A 21,193-nucleotide genomic window follows, 5' to 3' on the forward strand; every position below is an offset into this window, starting at 1 on the left:
CAGCTGACACGGCACCCCAGACCATCACTGACTGTGGGTACTTGACACTGGACTTCTGGACTTCTGGCATTTCCTTCTCCCCAGTCTTCCTCCAGACTCCGAATGACATGCAGAATTTGCTTTCATCCGAAAAAAGTACTTTGGACCACTGAGCAACAGTCCAGTGCTGCTTCTCTGTAGCCCAGGTCAGGCGCTTCTGCCGCTGTTTCTGGTTCAAAAGTGGCTTGACCTGGGAAATGCGGCACCTGTAGCCCATTTCCTGCACACGCCTGTGCACGGTGGCTCTGGATGTTTCTACTCCAGACTCAGTCCACTGCTTCCGCAGGTCCCCCAAGGTCTGGAATCGGCCTTTCTCCACAATCTTCCTCAGGGTCCGGTCACCTCTTCTCGTTGTGCAGCGTTTTCTGCCACACCTTTTCCTTCCCACAGACTTCCCACTGAGGTGCCTTGATACAGCACTCTGGGAACAGCCTATTTGTTCAGAAATTTCTTTCTGTGTCTTACCCTCTTGCTTGAGGGTGTCAATAGTGGCCTTCTGGACAGCAGTCAGGTCGGCAGTCTTACCCATGATTGGGGTTTTGAGTGATGAACCAGGCTGGGAGTTTTAAAGGCCTCAGGAATCTTTTGCAGGTGTTTAGAGTTAACTCATTGATTCAGATGATTAGGTTCATAGCTCGTTTAGAGACCCTTTTAATGATATGCTAATTTTGTGAGATAGGAATTTTGGGTTTTCATGAGCTGTATGCCACAATCATCCGTATTAAGACAATAAAAGACTTGAAATATTTCAGTTAGTGTGCAATGAATCTAAAATATATGAATGTTAAATTTTCATCATTACATTATGGAAAATAATTAACTTTATCACAATATGCTAATATTTTGAGAAGGACCTGTATTGATGATTTAATGGATTTTCTGCCATCTCCTGCTTAGTTAGAGCAACTTTGAGTTAACCAATCCGATGGTCATTTTGGGGTTTGCTATGGAAAATGTAAAAAACCAGAAGAGAAAGAAAAAACACCCAACATGAACACAGTGTTAAAACTAGACATTAAGAGCCAACAGGCTGGACACAGAAGAAAGCTGATGGCAGCTGTGTGGATTGTGATTCAAACAGGTTGGGGTGTTTTTGAACATTAATTTCTGAGTGTCTAAACAGAACTTTTGGGTCATAAACATTGACTAAAAGGTAAATTTAGCCATGCTTTTTAAAATTAAGTACATGCTTTCAACTGTAGTTTTTCAGATCCAAACAAAGATTTCTTATCAGAAAAATATTTAGACATTTTTTCTGATCTGTCCAAGTTTTCTGTTTATTCTTTATTTGTAATACATTGTATTCTCATTCTAGCCTCTTGAATGTGTATAAAAGAAAAAAATAAACACTTAAAACTTAACTAATTGCGGTGATTTAATTTTGTCTGCCTAGTGTGGTTGATGCAGACAGATAAGATATTTGTGTTAAATGCTAGCCAATTGTGAAATGTGAGTTTGCTGCATTCCCGCTTAATGTTGCAGATAACTAATTCTACATCTGGAGTGAATTACAGAAATGGTGCAGAAAATCAAATGTGTGGATCGATAGAGGCTTGCTACACTGTACCTCGATAACAAGGTCGGCACACACAGCAAAACTTCTTCCTTATCGCTACAGCCGGTAACACAAAAAACTCCACTTCAGAAGCGTCAAATAGGACGCCAAGATGAATCCCACCCCGTCCTCAGCAACACAAGTGATGGATTGATGAAAAGGATGCATATCACTGTGATTCTGCCAGATTAGAGTCCATGACGGGTAACCTCTCCATGTCTGCTCCCTAACAAATAATCCCTGGTCAGCCTGCTCTGCCGAGTGCAACCTCCAGCCTTCAGGTCACATGAGTAACCAATGGGACAGCAGTGCTTTGTGTCTGCACAGCATTTAGCCTGGAAAACAAAAAGACATTTTAGGAAAAGTTGCTTTTTATCAAAAGGAGTTACTGAGATAAAAGTGGATTGATTCGTCGTTTTTGGCCAAATGGTGAACATGATAACAAGCAATCACTGATATTTGAGGCATTGGTTATATAGATTACCAGGATGCTTCAGGGGTTAAAGTTAATACTCGCGTTGACCAAACCTGTCATTTTTTTCCCCCTTGTTTTAAACCAGGCTCAGTAGAAATAAAATCTAAAGTATATCTGACAGATTCCAGTTTGTTTATGTTGAATGACAAATCTACTAGTTAGTTATGGTGTACAAGACTTCATGCATGGCCCCATTTACTTTACTGTATACATGCTTCCACTCATTACAATTGTCAGACAACATAAGATAAATGAAAGGAAATTCTGCTATATTTATTCATTATTAGTCAATGTGACAAGAAATGAAGGCTGAAAATACAAATCACTTCCTCTCTCTATTAGACTTGGAAAATATGTTCATTAAATGTTATAGTTTTCCTAACAATGAAGGAACCACACCTTCATTGGATTGTTTGGCTCATTTATGCCACTCACTTTGAGTTTGGGTTCTCTCCATTTCTTTCCATTCGAAATGTGTTAGTGTAAGACAATGAGACACAATGAACATACCATGGCCGAGGGACAGCAGCTCCACTCCGTAGCCGAAATCTTACAGCAGGTAAACTTTTTGGGGCAGTGAAAGAGCCCTGTGCTGTCACATGGTACATCTGTATCCTCCTCTGCCTCCCTCAACTCGGACTGTTCCACTTTACTCAGAAGGGGGACAGCAAGTTGCAGATCGTAGCCCTTCTTCTCACATGTTGCTGTTTGCATGTTGCACGTGTAGCCTTGAGGACAGCAGTGCTCATGGTCGGTGCAGCAAACCGCCTGTAGAGAATGAGAAATATCTTACTGGTTAGACCTCAAGTCAGCTAAACAGTTTTCATTTTTATCAGAGTTGATGTAAAGCCAGAGGAGCTCAAACCTTCACCAATGGGCAGCAGCCCCACTCTCCACTTGACAGCTTGCAGCAGGTCATTCCTGAAGCGCAGCTGCTTTTGTCGTCACATTTAACATCGGTCAATGTACTTGGCTCGGTCAAAGCGCCCAGTTTGGTGAACCAGGGAATACGGTGAGGGCCCCTGGAGCAGGAGGACCGGTGGGGATCACAAGTGTGTCCGCTGGGGCAGCAGTGGTTTCCATCTTTACAACACACTGCCTGAAAAACAACAACTTTTACTGGTCCTTCTCAAAATATTAGCATATTGTGATAAAGTTAATTATTTTCCATAATGTCATGATGAAAATTTAACATTCATATATTTTAGATTCATTGCACACTAACTGAAATATTTCAGGTCTTTTATTGTCTTAATACGGATGATTTTGGCATACAGCTCATGAAAACCCAAAATTCCTATCTCACAAAATTAGCATATCATTAAAAGGGTCTCTAAACGAGCTATGAACCTAATCATCTGAATCAACGAGTTAACTCTAAACACCTGCAAAAGATTCCTGAGGCCTTTAAAACTCCCAGCCTGGTTCATCACTCAAAACCCCAATCATGGGTAAGACTGCCGACCTGACTGCTGTCCAGAAGGCCACTATTGACACCCTCAAGCAAGAGGGTAAGACACAGAAAGAAATTTCTGAATGAATAGGCTGTTCCCAGAGTGCTGTATCAAGGCACCTCAGTGGGAAGTCTGTGGGAAGGAAAAAGTGTGGCAGAAAACGCTGCACAACGAGAAGAGGTGACCTGACCCTGAGGAAGATTGTGGAGAAGGGCCGATTCCAGACCTTGGGGGACCTGCGGAAGCAGTGGACTGAGTCTGGAGTAGAAACATCCAGAGCCACCGTGCACAGGTGTGTGCAGGAAATGGGCTACAGGTGCCGCATTCCCCAGGTCAAGCCACTTTTGAACCAGAAACAGCGGCAGAAGCGCCTGACCTGGGCTACAGAGAAGCAGCACTGGACTGTTGCTCAGTGGTCCAAAGTACTTTTTTCGGATGAAAGCAAATTCTGCATGTCATTCGGAAATCAAGGTGCCAGAGTCTGGAGGAAGACTGGGGAGAAGGAAATGCCAAAATGCCAGAAGTCCAGTGTCAAGTACCCACAGTCAGTGATGGTCTGGGGTGCCGTGTCAGCTGCTGGTGTTGGTCCACTGTGTTTTATCAAGGGCAGGGTCAATGCAGCTAGCTATCAGGAGATTTTGGAGCACTTCATGCTTCCATCTGCTGAAAAGCTTTATGGAGATGAAGATTTCATTTTTCAGCATGACCTGGCACCTGCTCACAGTGCCAAAACCACTGGTAAATGGTTTACTGACCATGGTATCACTGTGCTCAATTGGCCTGCCAACTCTCCTGACCTGAACCCCATAGAGAATCTGTGGGATATTGTGAAGAGAACGTTGAGAGACTCAAGACCCAACACTCTGGATGAGCTAAAGGCTGCTATCGAAGCATCCTGGGCCTCCATAAGACCTCAGCAGTGCCACAGGCTGATTGCCTCCATGCCACGCCGCATTGAAGCAGTCATTTCTGCCAAAGGATTCCCGACCAAGTATTGAGTGCATAACTGTACATGATTATTTGAAGGTTGACGTTTTTTGTATTAAAAACACTTTTCTTTTATTGGTTGGATGAAATATGCTAATTTTGTGAGATAGGAATTTTGGGTTTTCATGAGCTGTATGCCAAAATCATCCGTATTAAGACAATAAAAGACCTGAAATATTTCAGTTAGTGTGCAATGAATCTAAAATATATGAATGTTACATTTTCATCATGACATTATGGAAAATAATGAACTTTATCACAATAGGCTAATATTTTGAGAAGGACCTGTATATGCCATCCTGATCATACGGTTTATATAAACCAACAGTTTCCTACCTCCGGCAGAGGGCAGCAGCCCCATTTGTGGGTCCTCCCCATGAAACAGCAGGTCGTGTCTTTAGGGCAGCTAGTCTGAGTGTCACACATGACTTTCTCCTGCTGAGCTCGACTGGTCAGAGCAGGAACTTTGGTCAGCAATGGCAGTGGCAGTAAAACACCCGAAGAGTCATCACATGTTTCAGCCTCCAAGTTGCAAACCATGCCGTGAGGACAGCAGTGGATGTGATCGTCACAACAAACAGCCTACAAGATACACAAATTACTCAGTTTTTTTATTTTTATTTCAGTCACTTTGCTTGTTTGATGCAGCTTAAACCCTGGGCTGATAAAAAAAATAAAAAACATAACCTGAGCTTGATTTAATCTTCTATTCTTTTATCCCAATGTTTACTTTCAACCCATTAAGTATGAAAAGTGTTTCATGGTCCAGTCCTGATTTCTTTAAAATTTTGTTTCAAGCAGCCAGGCTTTCTTCTAATCATTTAAAGCAGTTCTTTAAGCTTTCTGAAGGTCTATTAATTTCCTTCTCCATAGTTTGAATATTTCAGATATTGGCCTGAAAATTGAGTAAAAGACATAAAAATCATGTAAATATAAATCATATGTCATTCCAGAGTTTTAATACTTTTCCAGATCTCCCAGTTTTTCACCCACTTTAAATGCAAATGAAAAGGTTGACAATGAATTGATGGCAAATGTTTCTACGGTGGTGAAGATGGAAGTAACCTTCAAAAACAGAATGGGTGGATAGATGAAAACACAGATGGATAGACAGACGGACAACTGAGAAGGTAGATAGATAAATACATGAACTGATAGATGGATGGACAGAATGACACTCATTAGTGGCAGACAGATGGATGGATTTATTAGCTAAATATATGAAATGCACAAAAAAAAAAAAACAGCTTGATGGACAAAATTGAGAGAAAGAGCAGGCGAAGTCCAAAGAAAAACTAGAAAGAACTTAAGAAAGCCTGGGGACCTGCTCATCAAGATCACTAAGATTATTACAAGAAGGTCTCACTGTTTTGAAAGGAAGCATAAAGGAATCAGGTGTAGTTTAAAGGTTTTGCACCGTCCTGTAAATTGCGGAGGAGAAAACCAGTCTGCGGTCTGGATATCTACCTCCAGCAGAGGACAGCAGGCCCACTCCCCGCTTGCGGTCTTGCAGCAGGTAGCTTCTCCGGGACACGACGTGGACTCATCACACTTGCTGTTTTCTGCCGGCAGATGAAAGGCGGGTGTGATGGGAAGCAGCGGCATCAGTGCTGGGCCTGAGGGATGGTCGCACATGGAGGCTGCCAGGTTACAGACCGTGCCATTCGGACAGCAGTGCAGGTGGTCCTTACAGCACACGGCCTGCAGAGAGGAGAGATAAAGCAAAAGCTGATTGGTCTGCATTACAAGGCCATTATAGAAGAAAAAGGGAGTGAAGCATGTGATTTTATGCAGGAAAGCTAGATCTCCATACAAACGTTCTACAGCTAAATTAAAAGTTTGTATTTTAACATGACTCAATTGAAGAGATTATGTTCATTTAAATTCACAGCAAAAAGACACCACAAGCTAATTTGGTGAGTAAAGCAGTGGCTGGAACAGAGAAACCATCTGACAAACAGACAGCCTGACAGTACCTGAGGTAAAGGACAACAAGCCCACTCTCCTTTTAGCGATTTACAGCAGGTGTTTCCAACGTCGCAGGCCACAGAGGCATTACAGGGAACAGCGTGGACTAAAAGACAAACAGAACCTTTATATTTTAGCATATATGAAAATACTTCCGCAATATATTTTCCATTGCAGCAAAGATAGGCATCTTAGGAATTATTAAGTCTTCTTGCAACCATTAGACTTATTAAGCATGCGCCAGAAAGTGCCATGGTCATGTTGCAGCGTCCAGTTCTGCTTTAACTTTAAACGTTTCAAGAAATGGACCCACATGTTCCTCAAGTAGCCTTTTGAAACATGGTAGAATTTATGGTAGATTCTCTGATGGTGAGCTGGCCAGTTTCTGTTGCAGCAAAGCAAGCCCATACCATGCCACTTCCACCTCCATGCTTCACAGTTGGTATGAGGTTGCTGTCCTGGAGTGCTGCATTTAGTTTACACTAATGATCACATTTAAAACTTATCTGTCTGAAGAACATTATTCCAGACGTCCGGGTCTTTGCCTTCATTCTCTCTGGCAAACCTTAGTCTGACATTCATGTTTTTAGAGCGCACACCTCCTATGAAATGTGAACTTGTGAACCCACTCTCTGATCCTGTCATTACGTTTTAGAGTTTTTGGAGAATTTCATTTAGCATCTTGCATTCTGCTTTTAGGGTGAACTTGCTTGGACGGCCAGACCCCGGCAAATTGGCAGATGTAGAATCTAAAGGACCTTTATTATTAGTACGGTAATCCTGTTATCATTATGTTCACCTGATGTTATACACCTGTGTGTGATTTTAGTCATTTTAAAACTTGTTTCATAGGGGTAGGTTATTGTATTATCAGGCAACACATCTTACCTCTTCTACATAGAATACACAGATTTTATCATTCATGTTTCTGTCCCCATCCCAAAGCAATGCTGATAGAGATGCACATAAAACTGATCCAAAACTGAAATTCACGCATTTTTGGCCTGCATGTGCATCAACGAAACAAAGATGTTTGTTGCGCTTCGATTTGAGTGTTGGAAAAAAAAAATCAGATAAAGGTTTGGGGCATACTTCTCAACGCATAATCTCATAGATAATCTTACAATTCCTTCATTTGTGGCTGGATTTTAAACTACCAACAAACCTCCAGCACATTTTTGTCTGTTATGTTCAATGTTTGTTGAATTTAATTGTTAAAGAGCAAATCAAGTTCACTCAAATGAGTTTGTACATGTTGTGAAGCCTAGTTGATTTTTACAAACAAACTTTACAATTTCAAAAGTAAGCCAATATTTCATGAAATTATTTGGCTAATAGCCAAACAAAATTACTTAAATTCAGTAAGAAAATAAATAATTAACTTTTAAATAGATATTTATTATTGATGTTCTAAGTTGGACACACGAGCTTACAGGATCAATCCCTGACATACAAGTTCAGTCTCCTCTTTGCTGACCTGTGCTCTGCGTTGGTGCCTGTTCTGCCGCGGTACGGAGTATCCTAATGGATACAGGAGCGTTTTCCTGGACTGATACACAGGCGCTGTGTGGGATGTCGCACTTTGTGCCTGAAGGGCAGCAGTGGATGTGATCTGAACAGCAGACAGCCTGCAAGACAACAGGGTGCAACTTTAACACTCACCCTTTCAGCTACAATTATATTTATTATAGTTATTTAAACAGAGCAATGGAAACATTTTTCTTTCATTTTGATATTTATTCTGTTTCCTAAGGGTTCTATAAAATATCCATGCATGTGATGGATGAATGCATTGTATGCATATAGCAAGCGACTCTTTAATACTCCTGCAGTATGTAGTGGGCCATTAACTAAGCAATAGCAAAGATAACTCAAATGTACTTTCTGGTCGTTTTAGCGAGGATTATACCAAATCATACCCAACTGTATTTCAAATCATTATCAATGGCTAACTTGTTGCAACCTATTAAAAGGCAGTTTTATTGCAACATAAATAAGCATCATGTTCCTTCAGGTTAGTGTGCGATGCTTACGTTTGGCATAGGACAGCAGCCGAACGATCCGTTGGTCATCTGGCAACACGTCGTCAGATCAGGACAGAACGATTTCTTATCTGGACACTCTACTACAAAGGATCAACGTTAAAAATCTTTACTTGAAGAATTTCCTTCACTCTCTTTAAAACTCAAGTCTACTGGCACAGCATAAATAAATCTCAATCCATCTTTTTCACAGTAATGACAGATTACCGTTTCTGGACACAGCAGGAATCTTCTTTGTCAGCGGCAGGTCGGCCTCTCCAGACTTACAGACTCCATGCTCCAGGTCACATGTTGTGTTGCTTGGACAACAGTGGAGATGATCGTTGCAACATGTGGCCTTCATTTGATGAAGCATTAACAAAAACAAAACAGATTGCATTACAACAAAAGCACAGTGAGAAGAATAAAAGACATTCATTCAGTTTTACAGCCTACAGTGGAGAAAGGTTGAGGTCTGAAGTTTCTCCTCCTCATCTAAAACCAACTGCACAACAAAGTGCAAATGTAAAAAATACCACTTTTTAATTAAGATATTATATTTGTACCATCATTTCACCGTGCAAACCATCTCTGTTCAAAGCCATCTGGTTGTAGCCTTATCTGATTCTGTGTCTGGTGGCAGAAAACTTTTTAATTAACAAGGAACATAATTATAGTGTGCTGGATTTTTCCTGTCTGTGGATGTTGCTGCTGCTGCTCTGTGACCCACTGTGAAAAGGCTCATTGTCAGGATTCCTTCTCCAGGATGGTCTTAAAATATCATTTCAATAATCGCCCCTTTGACAGAACATTTAAAGCCAGAACTCAGATGCATTTTCGCCATTTCCATGTGTTTTTTTAATAGGAATGAGGCAGCAAGGGAGGTTGAAGTTGACCGAAGAAAAGAACACAAGGAATAAAAGGAAAAAGAAAAGTAATAGGACACAAGTAAAAAATAAAATTAAAATAAAAAACACTCAAGAAATGTAGGAACCAAGAAAGAAAAGGAGGAAGCACTGAAGGAGGGACATAAGAGAGGCAGGGGTAAAGGACAAAAGGAACAAGAGAAGGAAGGATACAGAAAAGGAAGGAAAAACGTAAGGATACATTGGAAGTAGAAGACAAACGAAGGCCAGGTAAACACGGAAGGAAGAAAGGACACAAGGATGTACAAAAGGAAAAAAGGTACGACAAGAAAAAAAGAAAACATAAGGAAAGAAGGAAGAAGTGACACAAGGTAAGGACAGAAGGAGGGAAAAAGGAACAAGAAATGATGAGAAAAAAAGACACAAGAAGGGAAGAATAGAAGAAATAATATAGGCATAAGAACAAAAGTAAAACATGCACAAGGAAAGCAGGAGGCAAGAAAGAAGAGGATAAAATGAAGGGAGGACAGAAATAATAACACCAGGAAGGAGGGAAGAAAAGACACATGGCACAAAATAAGGAAGAAGAATACAAGGAAGGAATTTAAGAATAAAAGAAGGACGAAACAGAAAAAAAGACAGGACACATGGAAAGAAAGAAAGAAGGGAAGCAAAAAGAAACGAAGGAAGGAATATAAAAAGCAGCAAAGAACGGTAGGGCATGGAGGTGGGACACAGAAAGAAGGAAGGAAACAAGGAGGTCATGAAGGTAAGAAAAAACAGGAAGGACTGAACCATAAAGAAGGGCAGTGAGACACGGATAGAAATGCATACTTGTGTAGAAGGAAGAAAGAAAGAAGGTAGGTCAAGGAGTAAAAGATGTAAGGGCACAAGGAAGAAAGAAAAGAAGGAATACAATAGGAGAGGGAGGAAGAACACAAGAATGTTAAGTTGCTGCCAACAGCTTAATGTTCTCCTTCTACAAATGATTCACTTGGGCCTGTCTTTCAGTGTCTAACCCCGTTTCTCTCCTAGACGTAGCAATTGGCTGAGCTTTTGCTGCGACCAAGGGCGTAATTTGATTTTCTTTTATTTTCATTTGTCCGCAAAATAGCATCATCTGGTAATGTAACCCCCCCTCCTCCTCCCAAAAACATGGTATCACCCAACCCGCTTTCTCCACCAAGCGTCCTCTGTTTGCTGTACTTTAGATTCAGTTGTTGGTGAGAGTGGTTGTACTATCAAAAAAGCGGATAGACAACAATTTTTTGCTGTTGGTTTACAACACCTTGTCTAAAGAGCGAGAATCTGGACTGGAATCGGGACTGCTCCATCCTGGGGCGGCTCCGGTTGGCGGGTTGCTTTGGGCCATGTGGACCACTCTTTTGTACATAGCCCCCTCTCCGGAGGTGGATGGGGGTTGTTGGGGACTGGGTTCGGGGCGTGGGGGGGTCGCCCGGGTCTGGGCGGTACTGGCGCTGTCTGCCTGCCTCTGCCCCAGGAGGGAAGGGGACCACCTCCTGGGTCCAGTTGCCCCTAGAGGGTACCAGCGCCTGAACCTGGGAGTATAGAGTATGCATGGGGACTGTGAGTGAGTGTATGACGTCCATTGTTGTTTATCCTTATGTTGGGTGTGAGTGATTTTATGTGTATGCATGAGGGTAGGAGTGGGTGATTGTGACTGTGTGTGCCTGTTTTTTTTTTTTTTTTTTTGCAACAGGTTGGGTCTTGGACTGCTCCCTCTCCTGGATCAGCTTCCTCCTCGCCACACCGCCTGCCGGTGGTTGGAGTCTCTGCCCGCTGGTGTACTTGTGGTTCTCGGTGTCCAGGGCCGGGTGCTTTGGTGTGTGCTGGCTCACTCCCGGTGGCTGCTTGCCGGGGCCTGGCTCCCTGGGCTCTGTCGGGCCTCTGCTTGGGGGGTGGTGTGTCCCGGGGTCCTGGGCCTCTGGGTCCATGGCTGGATCTGCTCGGGCGTGGACAGCTGCCGGCGGGGCCTGTGGGCTCGTCACTGCGGCTCCCTGGGGCTTCTGCACTGTCACTGCTGGGTGGATCCCCTGGGACTCTCCACTGCTCTTCTCTGGGGGGGTTGCAGTAGTCCCGGCGGTGGTTCTCCTGGGGTTCCTGTGCTTTGGGGGGCCTTTAGATGTCTGTGGCTCAGATCTTCTCAGTGTCCGTCCAGGGACCATGGGGCAGGCCTATAGGTCCTCACACTCACTATTGCATATTTTTGTGGAGAAACCTTGTATACAGGAGCGTGTCCACACCCATACTCACAGGTGTTAAGCTTCAGGTGTTGACAGATACACAGATGTTCTATATTGGGCTGCACCTCTCACCAAGTACATTTTACATTCAGAATTACCGTGTACTATTTTGTAACAAAAAACAGCTGCAGGTGTATAAGCACGCAGGGTGTAATCTTGTATTCTTTTCATCCTTCTTTCTCTCCTCCACTCTTTCCTCCTTTTCTCCCCTTTTTCCCCACATCTCCCTCTTTTTTGAGCTTCTTTTTTCCTTTTCATTTCAGTCTCCGTGTCCGTAACAATTGAAATATTCCCAAAAAAGTTTATAATAAAGTTTCGTTTAGAAATATCAAGCAGAGCTTTAAAGCATTAGCTGTGATGCTCTGCTTGTGAAAGTGAATCTGTTGGGCAATTTCTTGGCACTCAGACAACAATTCTGAGCGATACTCTGCTGGACTGGACATGGTAAAAAAAAAAAAAGAGCGAGAATCTAAATGAGGTAAATATATATGTATTGTTAGGTTAGTTTTTTCTATGCCGCTCGCACATGCCTGTACTAGCAGACACATTAAATGGTGGTGCATGAAGACTAGCTTCAAAATACAGTGGTACCCAGGTACTTTGTTAGACCTCTCAACTGGACCTCTGGGGCTGAAGCTCCAAGAACCCTCCAGAACAGAGTAAATGTCTGTTCAAAATATGTAATAGGGCCCCAAATGACAGACTTCACATTTCTTTAAAAAAAAATCTAATTTGTTTCTGTAGTGTTCCATATAATCACTGCTCACTCCACCTAACCAGACAATGAGTCTAAAGGAAAAGAAGACAAAAAGGGGTTATTCACGCACACGTGGTACCGCAACTGCACAACTACGAGCAACCAGAGTGGGAGCCTGGTGGGTATGTGCACCCAGAAACAGGTGGAAGGAGAGCGGCTTAACCCAGACTGAAGTTAGCGTTAAACCTGCGAGCTGGCTCAGGATGGGCCAATTCTAAGCTAGCGCTGATCACTGATTCACCCAGCAAGACATGAGGTGGAGGTTCACTAATCAGCATCATCAGGGTTCATGAGGAGCGACTTTGACCAAAGCTACAGTTAACGTTAAATGGCCTGGCTGTAATAGAAAACAGTAGGAACCGTCTATGTGAGTTTCTAGCTGGATCTGCATCATGATGTGAAAAATATCTGGTCCTTTACCTTAGTCATGATCAAAGCATTTAATCCTAAAGTTCCTAAACACATTAAAAAGGTCCTTTAGATCAACACATTGCATCTCATGGCTGCAGCCAGTCCTATAGTCCAGTTCTACATGTAGACAGAAACAGATGTTGCTCAATAAACCTGTAAAATATCTCCTGGTGCCAGTAAGACACAGTAGAAAGAAAACAAGGAAGCCTCCCTCTTCTCTGTCATATATTCTGATCCTAAACATACAGCTTTGGGTTGTTTAAAGGTGTAGGTAATCATGGGTAGACCATTAATTAGTTAACCATTTGATTTTTCTGAATAATACATGTAATATATAAACTAAACTCAAGGACAAACAAGGACACCATTTTCCTCGATGTAATACATTTATGTATACATTTATTAATAACTGTAATATTAATACTGATAACAGGACAAAAGATGAGAGTCCAAGAGAGGTCCAGGATGAGGCTCCATGTTCTATTTTAAACACCTTTCTCTCTACAGAAAGTGTTTAATAATAAAGAGTGAACTAATGGCTCAGTGGAGAACAACAGACTATGTGGAATGAAGGGCTGGAAAGATGGCAGTAAAACAGGTTCATGAAATAAGGAACATATTTTAGAGAAATGTTGGGATAGCTCACAACATAATCATAATAAAAAAAATGTGTTTTACCATTCCATTAAAATCTAAGAAAATCCATTTTATACCAGTTTTTGTTTTAGAAATGTAAGAAATTATGAAAATGGAGCCTAAGGGGTGGGAAATTTTAAAAATTTTAAATAAGTAATGTTCATAGATGAGAAAAAAAGCACATTTATTTGAGCCACAGTAAACACAGTTTCTCTGAGTTTAAGAACAACTTTTGCCAGACTGAGCAGAAAGTTTTTTCTAAATATCACAAAATGTGTCATTATCTGCTTCAGCCAAATGTTGTTTTTTTTCATCAGTTGTAAACTGTTCCTCTTCATCCTTCACTTACACAAACTGGGCCGCTGTCTGATGAAATTCAACTATTTAGTGCCCGGGCTAAAGACCCCAATGGTTCAGACCCTAAAAACGCCCCTGGTGGTGCCTCTACTTTATAAGTTAATTTGTTCCATGATGGAGCTCTAAACTGGGATTATTCATATGTGGAATCCATGCTCCTCATTGAAATGAACTGAAATACAATTAATCCATTCCATACCCACGAAAAGACAATGCATCTTTCATGAATATGAAGGTGCTCTAAAAATGTTAAATATTTGTTTCTGTGTGAGAAAAAAGATCAAGTAAAAGTAAGCCTTTTATTAATTGCTGAACTGATGTGGAACAGAAAAACTGCAGAGTAAATACAAAGAAAACAGGAAAGTTCAGTAAATCACAGTGAAAGCATTACAATGAATTTCTAAAACAGGAAGATGAAATTAGCCAGAGTCCTTTCACAAAAGTAAATGATTCAATAAATAAACAACTAGGCTGAGGTTTCTTCCTGTTAAAAGGAAGTTTTCCTCTCTGCTGTCGCTACATGTATGCTCAGTATGAGGGATTGCTGCAAAGTCAATGCAAGCGACTGTCTACTATCTCTATATGCTCATCCAGGAGGAGGGAATGCTGCAAGTCACTCGATGCAATCTACTCTTTCCTTAGATAGAAATCCTTTTATCCAATTTGAATAATAAACTTAATTTAACTGCATTTTTATAACTAGGATTTATTTGAATGCATCTACATATGATTTGATTGAATTGACTTTGGAAAGTGCCTCGAAACGACATGTGTTGTGAATTGGTGCTATAAAAATAAACAATTGAATTAATTCGAAGGAAGAAACTTTTGGATTTTTTTTTTTTTTTTTAAGACAGAATAAATTTGGAAATACAAATAATTAAAAAACTAGTTGCATTTGTTTTTTAATTTCAAACCAGACAAACACAGTGGTGGAGACAGAGGTAAAATACAGGATAAACACCTCCTGAATTTAGTAGACGTTTGTAACTAAACGGCCCTTTTGAAATTAATATTATTGCATTTAATAGGCCGATCTCAATTGGTTAATTAGCTAGAATATGGGCTCCATTAGCTAGCCTGCATGCTGCTGCTGCTTAATAGACATAATCCTCTAGAACTTTATCATGAAAACTATACTTTCAAACAATCATCTCTTTAACAGTAATAAACAACCATCTTATGTTTCAACACCATGACGGCAGTCTTTCTTAGAGTGTCTAATCAACAACTAAAAGATATTCTAAATGCTTTAGCAGCTCTAATTTAAAAAGTAGTATATATTTGAACGTGTAAAATTTATTTGAAAAAACATTGGCTAAACAAATTGGGGCTGTACAGTACATAATCATTCGTTAAGGTACAACAAACTTTAAACAAAACATTTCAAAGTCCAAAATTAATATAACATTTTTGCCCATGATGGGTAAACGCAAGCTTACAGCATGATTTAAATGGTGCAGGGCCTAACTGACAAACCGTTTTAACACGTACCTCTGGGTGAGGGCAGCAGCCGTATTCTCCGCTGGTCAGCAGGCAGCATGTGAAAGCATCAGGACAGCTGCTTTTCCCACCAGAACAAATCACTGCGACTGCATCAGAAACTACAAAAAGCGTCAAGGTCAGAGAATCAAACATGTTTATTTCAGTGAAGTCCCCCACCCTCACCTCATTAAATTACTAAGACATATTTCTATTATGAATTCACTACCCTGGTTTAAAACTCATGTTTAATTTAATTTACATGTGAAAACACCAACCTGGCTTATTTTGTGATGTTTTGGCTGGTAGTTTTTCCAGCATTGGCAAGGACTCCAGCGACGAAGAAACACACTGTAAATGGACGAGATCGCACTTTGATCCCTCGGGGCAACAGTGGCGTTTATCCTCACAACAAACCGCCTGCAGAGAGAAGAAAATAATTCCTGATAATCACAAACAACGCATTAGTTGAGGACATCCTGAACAACAGAAAGTATAAATATACAAAACAATTAAACCGACATTCTGTGTTTTCTACATCAAAATTTGATAGATGCTTTTTATGTCCTAACTCAGTATACAACGCTGTGTTTGCAATATATCACTGACCCCAGTAAAACATTCAAGCATCAAAATAACAATGGGCCTTATTGACAAAAATCAAGTCAAACCACCCTTTCAATACTTCTAGCTCAAGACTGCAATAAAACAGCAACTTGCCTCAACGCAGCAGATATACAAGAATAAAAAGCTGCTCATCAGATCATTGAACATTATTATACAACTGAAAGATGGAGGTTAGTGTTTGAATAGAGAGTTTACCTGAAAGTGAGTTTAAGCACAAATCTCTTTACCTTAGGCAACGGACAACAGGCCCAGGAGGAATTGTAAAGTTGGCAGCAAGTGGTGTCATCTGGACACTCGGACTCGTGGTCTGGACACATAACCGCCTTCGGTTGGCCGACAAGCTGAAACCATCACACAAACCGCAGAAACATGAGAACAAACGTTACTTATTACACATTACAGAAACTCGACCAGCATTGAGCAGAATAATGCATGCTCCATCTTCTGTTGGTGAAATAATAACATTCAATTAATAATATTACAGCAGCAGACTATTAAGGACTTTTTGTTACCATACTGCACAAAGACAGTATCTATCAAGAGTATACACAAACATTAAAAGACTTTGCAAAACAATTTCAAAACTCTCACCTTTAATGTGACATTTATTCTGTACAACTGAAAAACTCCAATTTGTGAGACCAATAAAAATCCAATGCTGCCACCCCAGACTTTCACTGTGAATATGATTCTTTTAGTTATATGCAGTTTTGTTTTTGTGCTAAACCTACCTTTTGGACTTACGGTCCTATTGTTCAGGTATGGTTTAATCAGACAGTTACACATTCTCCCACAATGTATTAGTTATTTTTAGCCAGCCCTGGATGACTTTCCAGTGTGGGAAAATAAATCTGTCTAAACACCCCACACATTTGTCCATATATTTGGAGAGTATGTGAGATTCTCCTATGAACCGTCACATGTAGATCAGCAAAACTAGTTAAAAATCTCTATAACCCCTTCACCGTGGTTGCCGGCCTCTTGGTAGTCTCTCCGACCAACTTACATCTCATTTTCATAATCAGTTTTAGAGAAACATCCAGGTTTTTTGATGTCACTCTTATATTTTCTACTGTTATTGAAGACTGCCTTGACTTTGTTATGATGCATATATAATGCTGAAAATTCTTTTTGCACAATTATCCTGACTGTTACCTTTTTATAATGATATATAGCCTCATGTGCCAGTAGACACGGACCTCGCTGAAAAAGCTGTCACAACCAGCTGCAAAACAAGCTGAAATATCTGTTTGTTTTTTAAAGCTCCCAGAGTTGTGAGGATAGCAGCACTCACTCTCCTGGGGGGAGGCAGACATAACTCTCCTACTCCGTATCCAACTACAAAAAATAGCCCAAAGGCTTCGGGCCCCGCCCATTCACAAGCAGCAAAAGCCGATATCACCGGATGAGTAGTTTTGACCCGGCTTGGCTGTCAGAGGGGAAATACACCCCTTGGCCATCCAAGGACACCCCTAGGGAAACATTGTAGCTGGACTAAAACTTAAGCACTTTACAGTCACGTTAATAGTGTTGGCTCAGTTATTTCAGATGTGAACACAGTCCTTTTGTTTAAAAACAAAACAAAAACACACCTTGAGATAATGAAACATAAGGACCAAACAGCCAGTGTAGGTCAACAATGTTATCGTCAACGATATTTAGTAATCGAATAATAGTTAACTAGACTAAACAGACTAAAATATGCAATTTGCTAAAAGAACAACCCACTCAGCAATAATTAGGCTAAATTTGTAAAAAAAAAATATAAAACTTGCATTTAAGATGAAAAACCTTCTTTTTCTGTAAATATGCTATATCCAAAACTCTTCAAGTGGCAAGTTTTACCTTATTTAAATTCTGTAAAAAAAAAAAAAATCTCCTTTTAAGCACCTTTTGCTATCTGATTATTAATCGATTAATAAAAATAAAACAAATTGTTGGCAGATTAATCATTTAGCAAAATAATCAGTAGTTGCAGGCCTAAACCACATTAAGGTCAAAGGCAACAATTGGTGCCTATAAGAACGATCCAGAGGATCAGAAACGACATGAGGACATTACTACAACGTTCGGTTACCTGAGAGGTGGACGATCTCTGCTTCGTTGGAAGTCGCCTCATCCATGGAAGTGAAACGGTTTTATTAACACATTTCTGATGGATCAGATCGCACACCGTCCCCTCGTAGCAGCAGTGGAGGTGGTCTGAACAGCACTCTGCCTGGGTGTGGATTCAAGAAAGGGTTAAATGTTTAATAAAATGCAGCTCAAACAGATGTAAAGCAGCAGAAAATCATGTGTGGAGGCAATTTGTGCAGGGGGAGGACTACTTTGTTTTGGCATGTGCAAAAGGCAAATAGCAAACTTTATCAACATAGACAAAAGATTCAACTTGTAAATTGACTTTAACAAGTGAGTGGCTCACATGTGGCAGCGGACAACAGCCATAACCTCCGTGGGTGTTCTTGCAGCAGGTGTTTCTATCCTCACACATGCCTCCATCAGGACAGATCAGTGCAGTGCTCAGGCCGAGCACAGCCAAAAACAAGACTCCCATCTGGAGAGTCTGAACACAATAAGCAGAAAACATGGTGCTCAGCAATGTGTGATGAAGTGTGCTCTGGAAATAAGCCCAACACTGTTATCTCAGATACAGAGTAAAGAACCAAGTATGAGCAGCAGCTTTCCAAACATTCCAGCTGATAAAGTGGATTTCAACACTAAAACCCAGATTTACCATAAAGTCATGCCCTTTAAATAATTTCCCTTCGGGGATCAATAAAGTATCTTTGAATTGAATTGAATTAAATGCACAACATAACTATAATTTTATTACACGTTAAGGGACAACATAAAAAAAAAAAAAAGGTCTATTCCAAACAATATTCTGCTGCTTCTTTTGGCTTTTCCCTTTCAGGGGTGGCCACAGCAAGTACTCTGTCTCCATCTAACCCCATCTTCTGCATCAACACTTCTCACACCCACTATCAGAGCCAGAAAAAGAGTATGAAGTATAAAATATATATAATAAACAACCTGATTCTGAATTTATCAATAACCGAAAGATGTTCAGCTCTCACATTATTATTACCAGACTAGCCATTACAGAAAACAAATCTGGTCTAGAAAAACAGTTTAACCATAAGGTCGAGTATCAGCTTTAAAATGTAAAAAAAAAGTGAGTTCTTAATTAAAATAATCCATACTGATTTATGGATTCAAATTTCATTTAAGCTCTAAGTATCAGAAACTTTACATGTTAAAGTAGGAGGGCCGTTTCTTTTGATGCCATCGTCAAACAGGAACGCCTGTTCAGTATTGTTTTAAAACTATTTTTGATCCCAATATATTTCCATGTGAAAAAGTTAGTTTTGTGAATGGTCTGCCTGGTCTTTTACCAAACCATTTACAGTCAGCTTCCTCAGAGTATGAAAGCTTCTATATTTTGCATGCAGATATACATTTCTGTATTCTTGTATATAACTTCTTATGGCAAACAGGTATTAGTTTTCCTATTTTTGTGGAAACTGATAGTTATTTTGTGTTGCCATTTTATTATTTATTAAATGGGTCTATCACTTTGCAGTGTGGGAAATAAACATGTGTTTTGCACTTATTACTTGATGTATTACATTAAGTGGGTTTGAACAATTAGCATATATTAAATAATGATCATATATTTGCCATGATCAAGTTTTTAATAGGGTTCCCTTTATTAAAATAAGCAGGATTAACAGTATTATTCTTAGTAAAAATGTTTACATAAATTTATGTTTTTAATTTTGCTTCAACTTAAAAACAATAAGACACCGGTGCTTGAAGTTAAAGGTTATCTTTGCACAATTACATGAAGTTAAATAACAGTGGAAAAACCATGGGACACATCACATAACGAAATGTTACAGAAGCTGGAAAACAGGTTTTTCTTCAGATGACACCATGTAGGCAAGGTCCAGGAGCATTAGATAGTTCGGGACCTTTTCTCTGAAGCTATCCATGTGATTGGTAAATACAAAGTAGCTGGAGGCTGGTTGGTGAATGAAAAAGGTCCACACTCATGATTACTTCTTGTATTGCAATACTCCTTTGTTATATTTTTTGTTAAATAATAATATTGCTGAAGTCTTTTTTTATTTGAGGTGTTTTTCTTGATTCTTCATAAGGCAATAAACCAACACACTGACAGCAGCTACTCGGATGTGAATTGCACTACTGAGGGACAAACAATGGACTATTCACATGTTTTCTATGCTATCTGCATTTGCTTGTGGCTGCTCCAAAAAAAAAAAACATTTAGGTTCAGGAGCTGCATTAGGGACACAGAGAGCAATAAAATGAAGACACGCTGCAGGTTCTGTTTCTACTTTACCATTATGAGCAGATGTCTTCAGAGAGGCAAAAACAGTTCAGCTGTTATTGACAAGGCTCTGTGTGCTGGTGCATATTCCTCTTACAACCTGAAAAACAACAATCAATTAAAGGATTAATTGACTTTATCCTGGGTGGTAAAACTCTTGGTAATGAGCTGAACAGCTTTAAAAAGATCTCTCCAAATAATGAACCTGAAATGAGTTATCCACCGTTAGCTTCTGCAATCCAAATAAACTAATCAATCTAGTTTAGCGGTATAGGTGGCTAGCATTAGGTGGCTAGCTGCCGTTAATTACTTTCATTGTTTTCCTGCGATAAAAAAATAAAACATGGCGACATTACCTCGTATGTGTGTTGAGACAGACGCAAAAGGTAGGATAAAGAAAAGTCCTCTTATCACCAAATCGTCTCAAACACAAGACAAAAGCAAACAAACTACATAAATATTTCAAGGCATTTATCACGTGACACGCTCACACGTGACCTTCCATGTTAAGGAGTCTTTAAAGGAACAGTACCATATTTTTATATCTATCGCTGCCTTCCAGGAAGGTTCCACTAATATAAAAAAAAGTATTTCCGTAAGTTCTTTTCTATAAAAATTATATATTATATATATTAACCTAAAAACGTACTGATTTGAACGTTTTAGCTTTTAACGTTAAAACTGAAGATACAGTTTTATAATGCAATATAATACAAGACCAGTTCATTTGTCTCTGTGGAAACGCGCTTGGCAATCGAAAATACTTTATGGAAAATAGAAAGGACATTTAAAGAAAAAAATATGTTAAGACCATAAATGAAGTAAAATAACTTCCTCTAGTTTAACCAGATCTGACGGACCTGGAAACAATCTTGTAGTGGTATTGATTGGCTACCAATTTTAAAGTTAATTACAATAGGCCTTCGCAGCGCTTTGCTGC

General features: G+C 40.0%; 1 protein-coding gene across 2 annotated transcripts; it reads right to left on the reverse strand.

The window, feature by feature from the left end:
- Positions 1-1,288: 1,288 nt before the first annotated feature.
- On the reverse strand, positions 1,289-20,751 carry grnb (granulin b). Of its 2 annotated transcripts, none has more exons than XM_047378099.1 (16): positions 20,610-20,751; positions 20,266-20,353; positions 18,322-18,462; positions 17,977-18,117; positions 16,127-16,240; positions 15,551-15,692; positions 15,285-15,394; positions 8,728-8,857; positions 8,512-8,600; positions 7,956-8,106; positions 6,487-6,584; positions 5,978-6,211; positions 4,847-5,092; positions 2,935-3,168; positions 2,580-2,837; positions 1,289-1,929 (listed from the first exon to the last, which is right to left on the reverse strand). In XM_047378099.1, the coding sequence occupies exons 2-16, from the start codon at positions 20,266-20,268 to the stop codon at positions 1,783-1,785; spliced, it is 2,238 nt and encodes a 745-aa protein (XP_047234055.1). In that variant the 5' UTR covers positions 20,269-20,353; positions 20,610-20,751; the 3' UTR covers positions 1,289-1,782. The 2 variants fall into 2 exon arrangements, with proteins under 2 accessions (XP_047234055.1, XP_047234054.1); XM_047378098.1 differs by having other exon boundaries at positions 8,512-8,603.
- Positions 20,752-21,193: the final 442 nt, after the last annotated feature.

Source organism: Girardinichthys multiradiatus, chromosome 10, assembly GCF_021462225.1.
Source record: "Girardinichthys multiradiatus isolate DD_20200921_A chromosome 10, DD_fGirMul_XY1, whole genome shotgun sequence".
In the NCBI taxonomy this organism is placed as follows: domain Eukaryota; kingdom Metazoa; phylum Chordata; class Actinopteri; order Cyprinodontiformes; family Goodeidae; genus Girardinichthys; species Girardinichthys multiradiatus.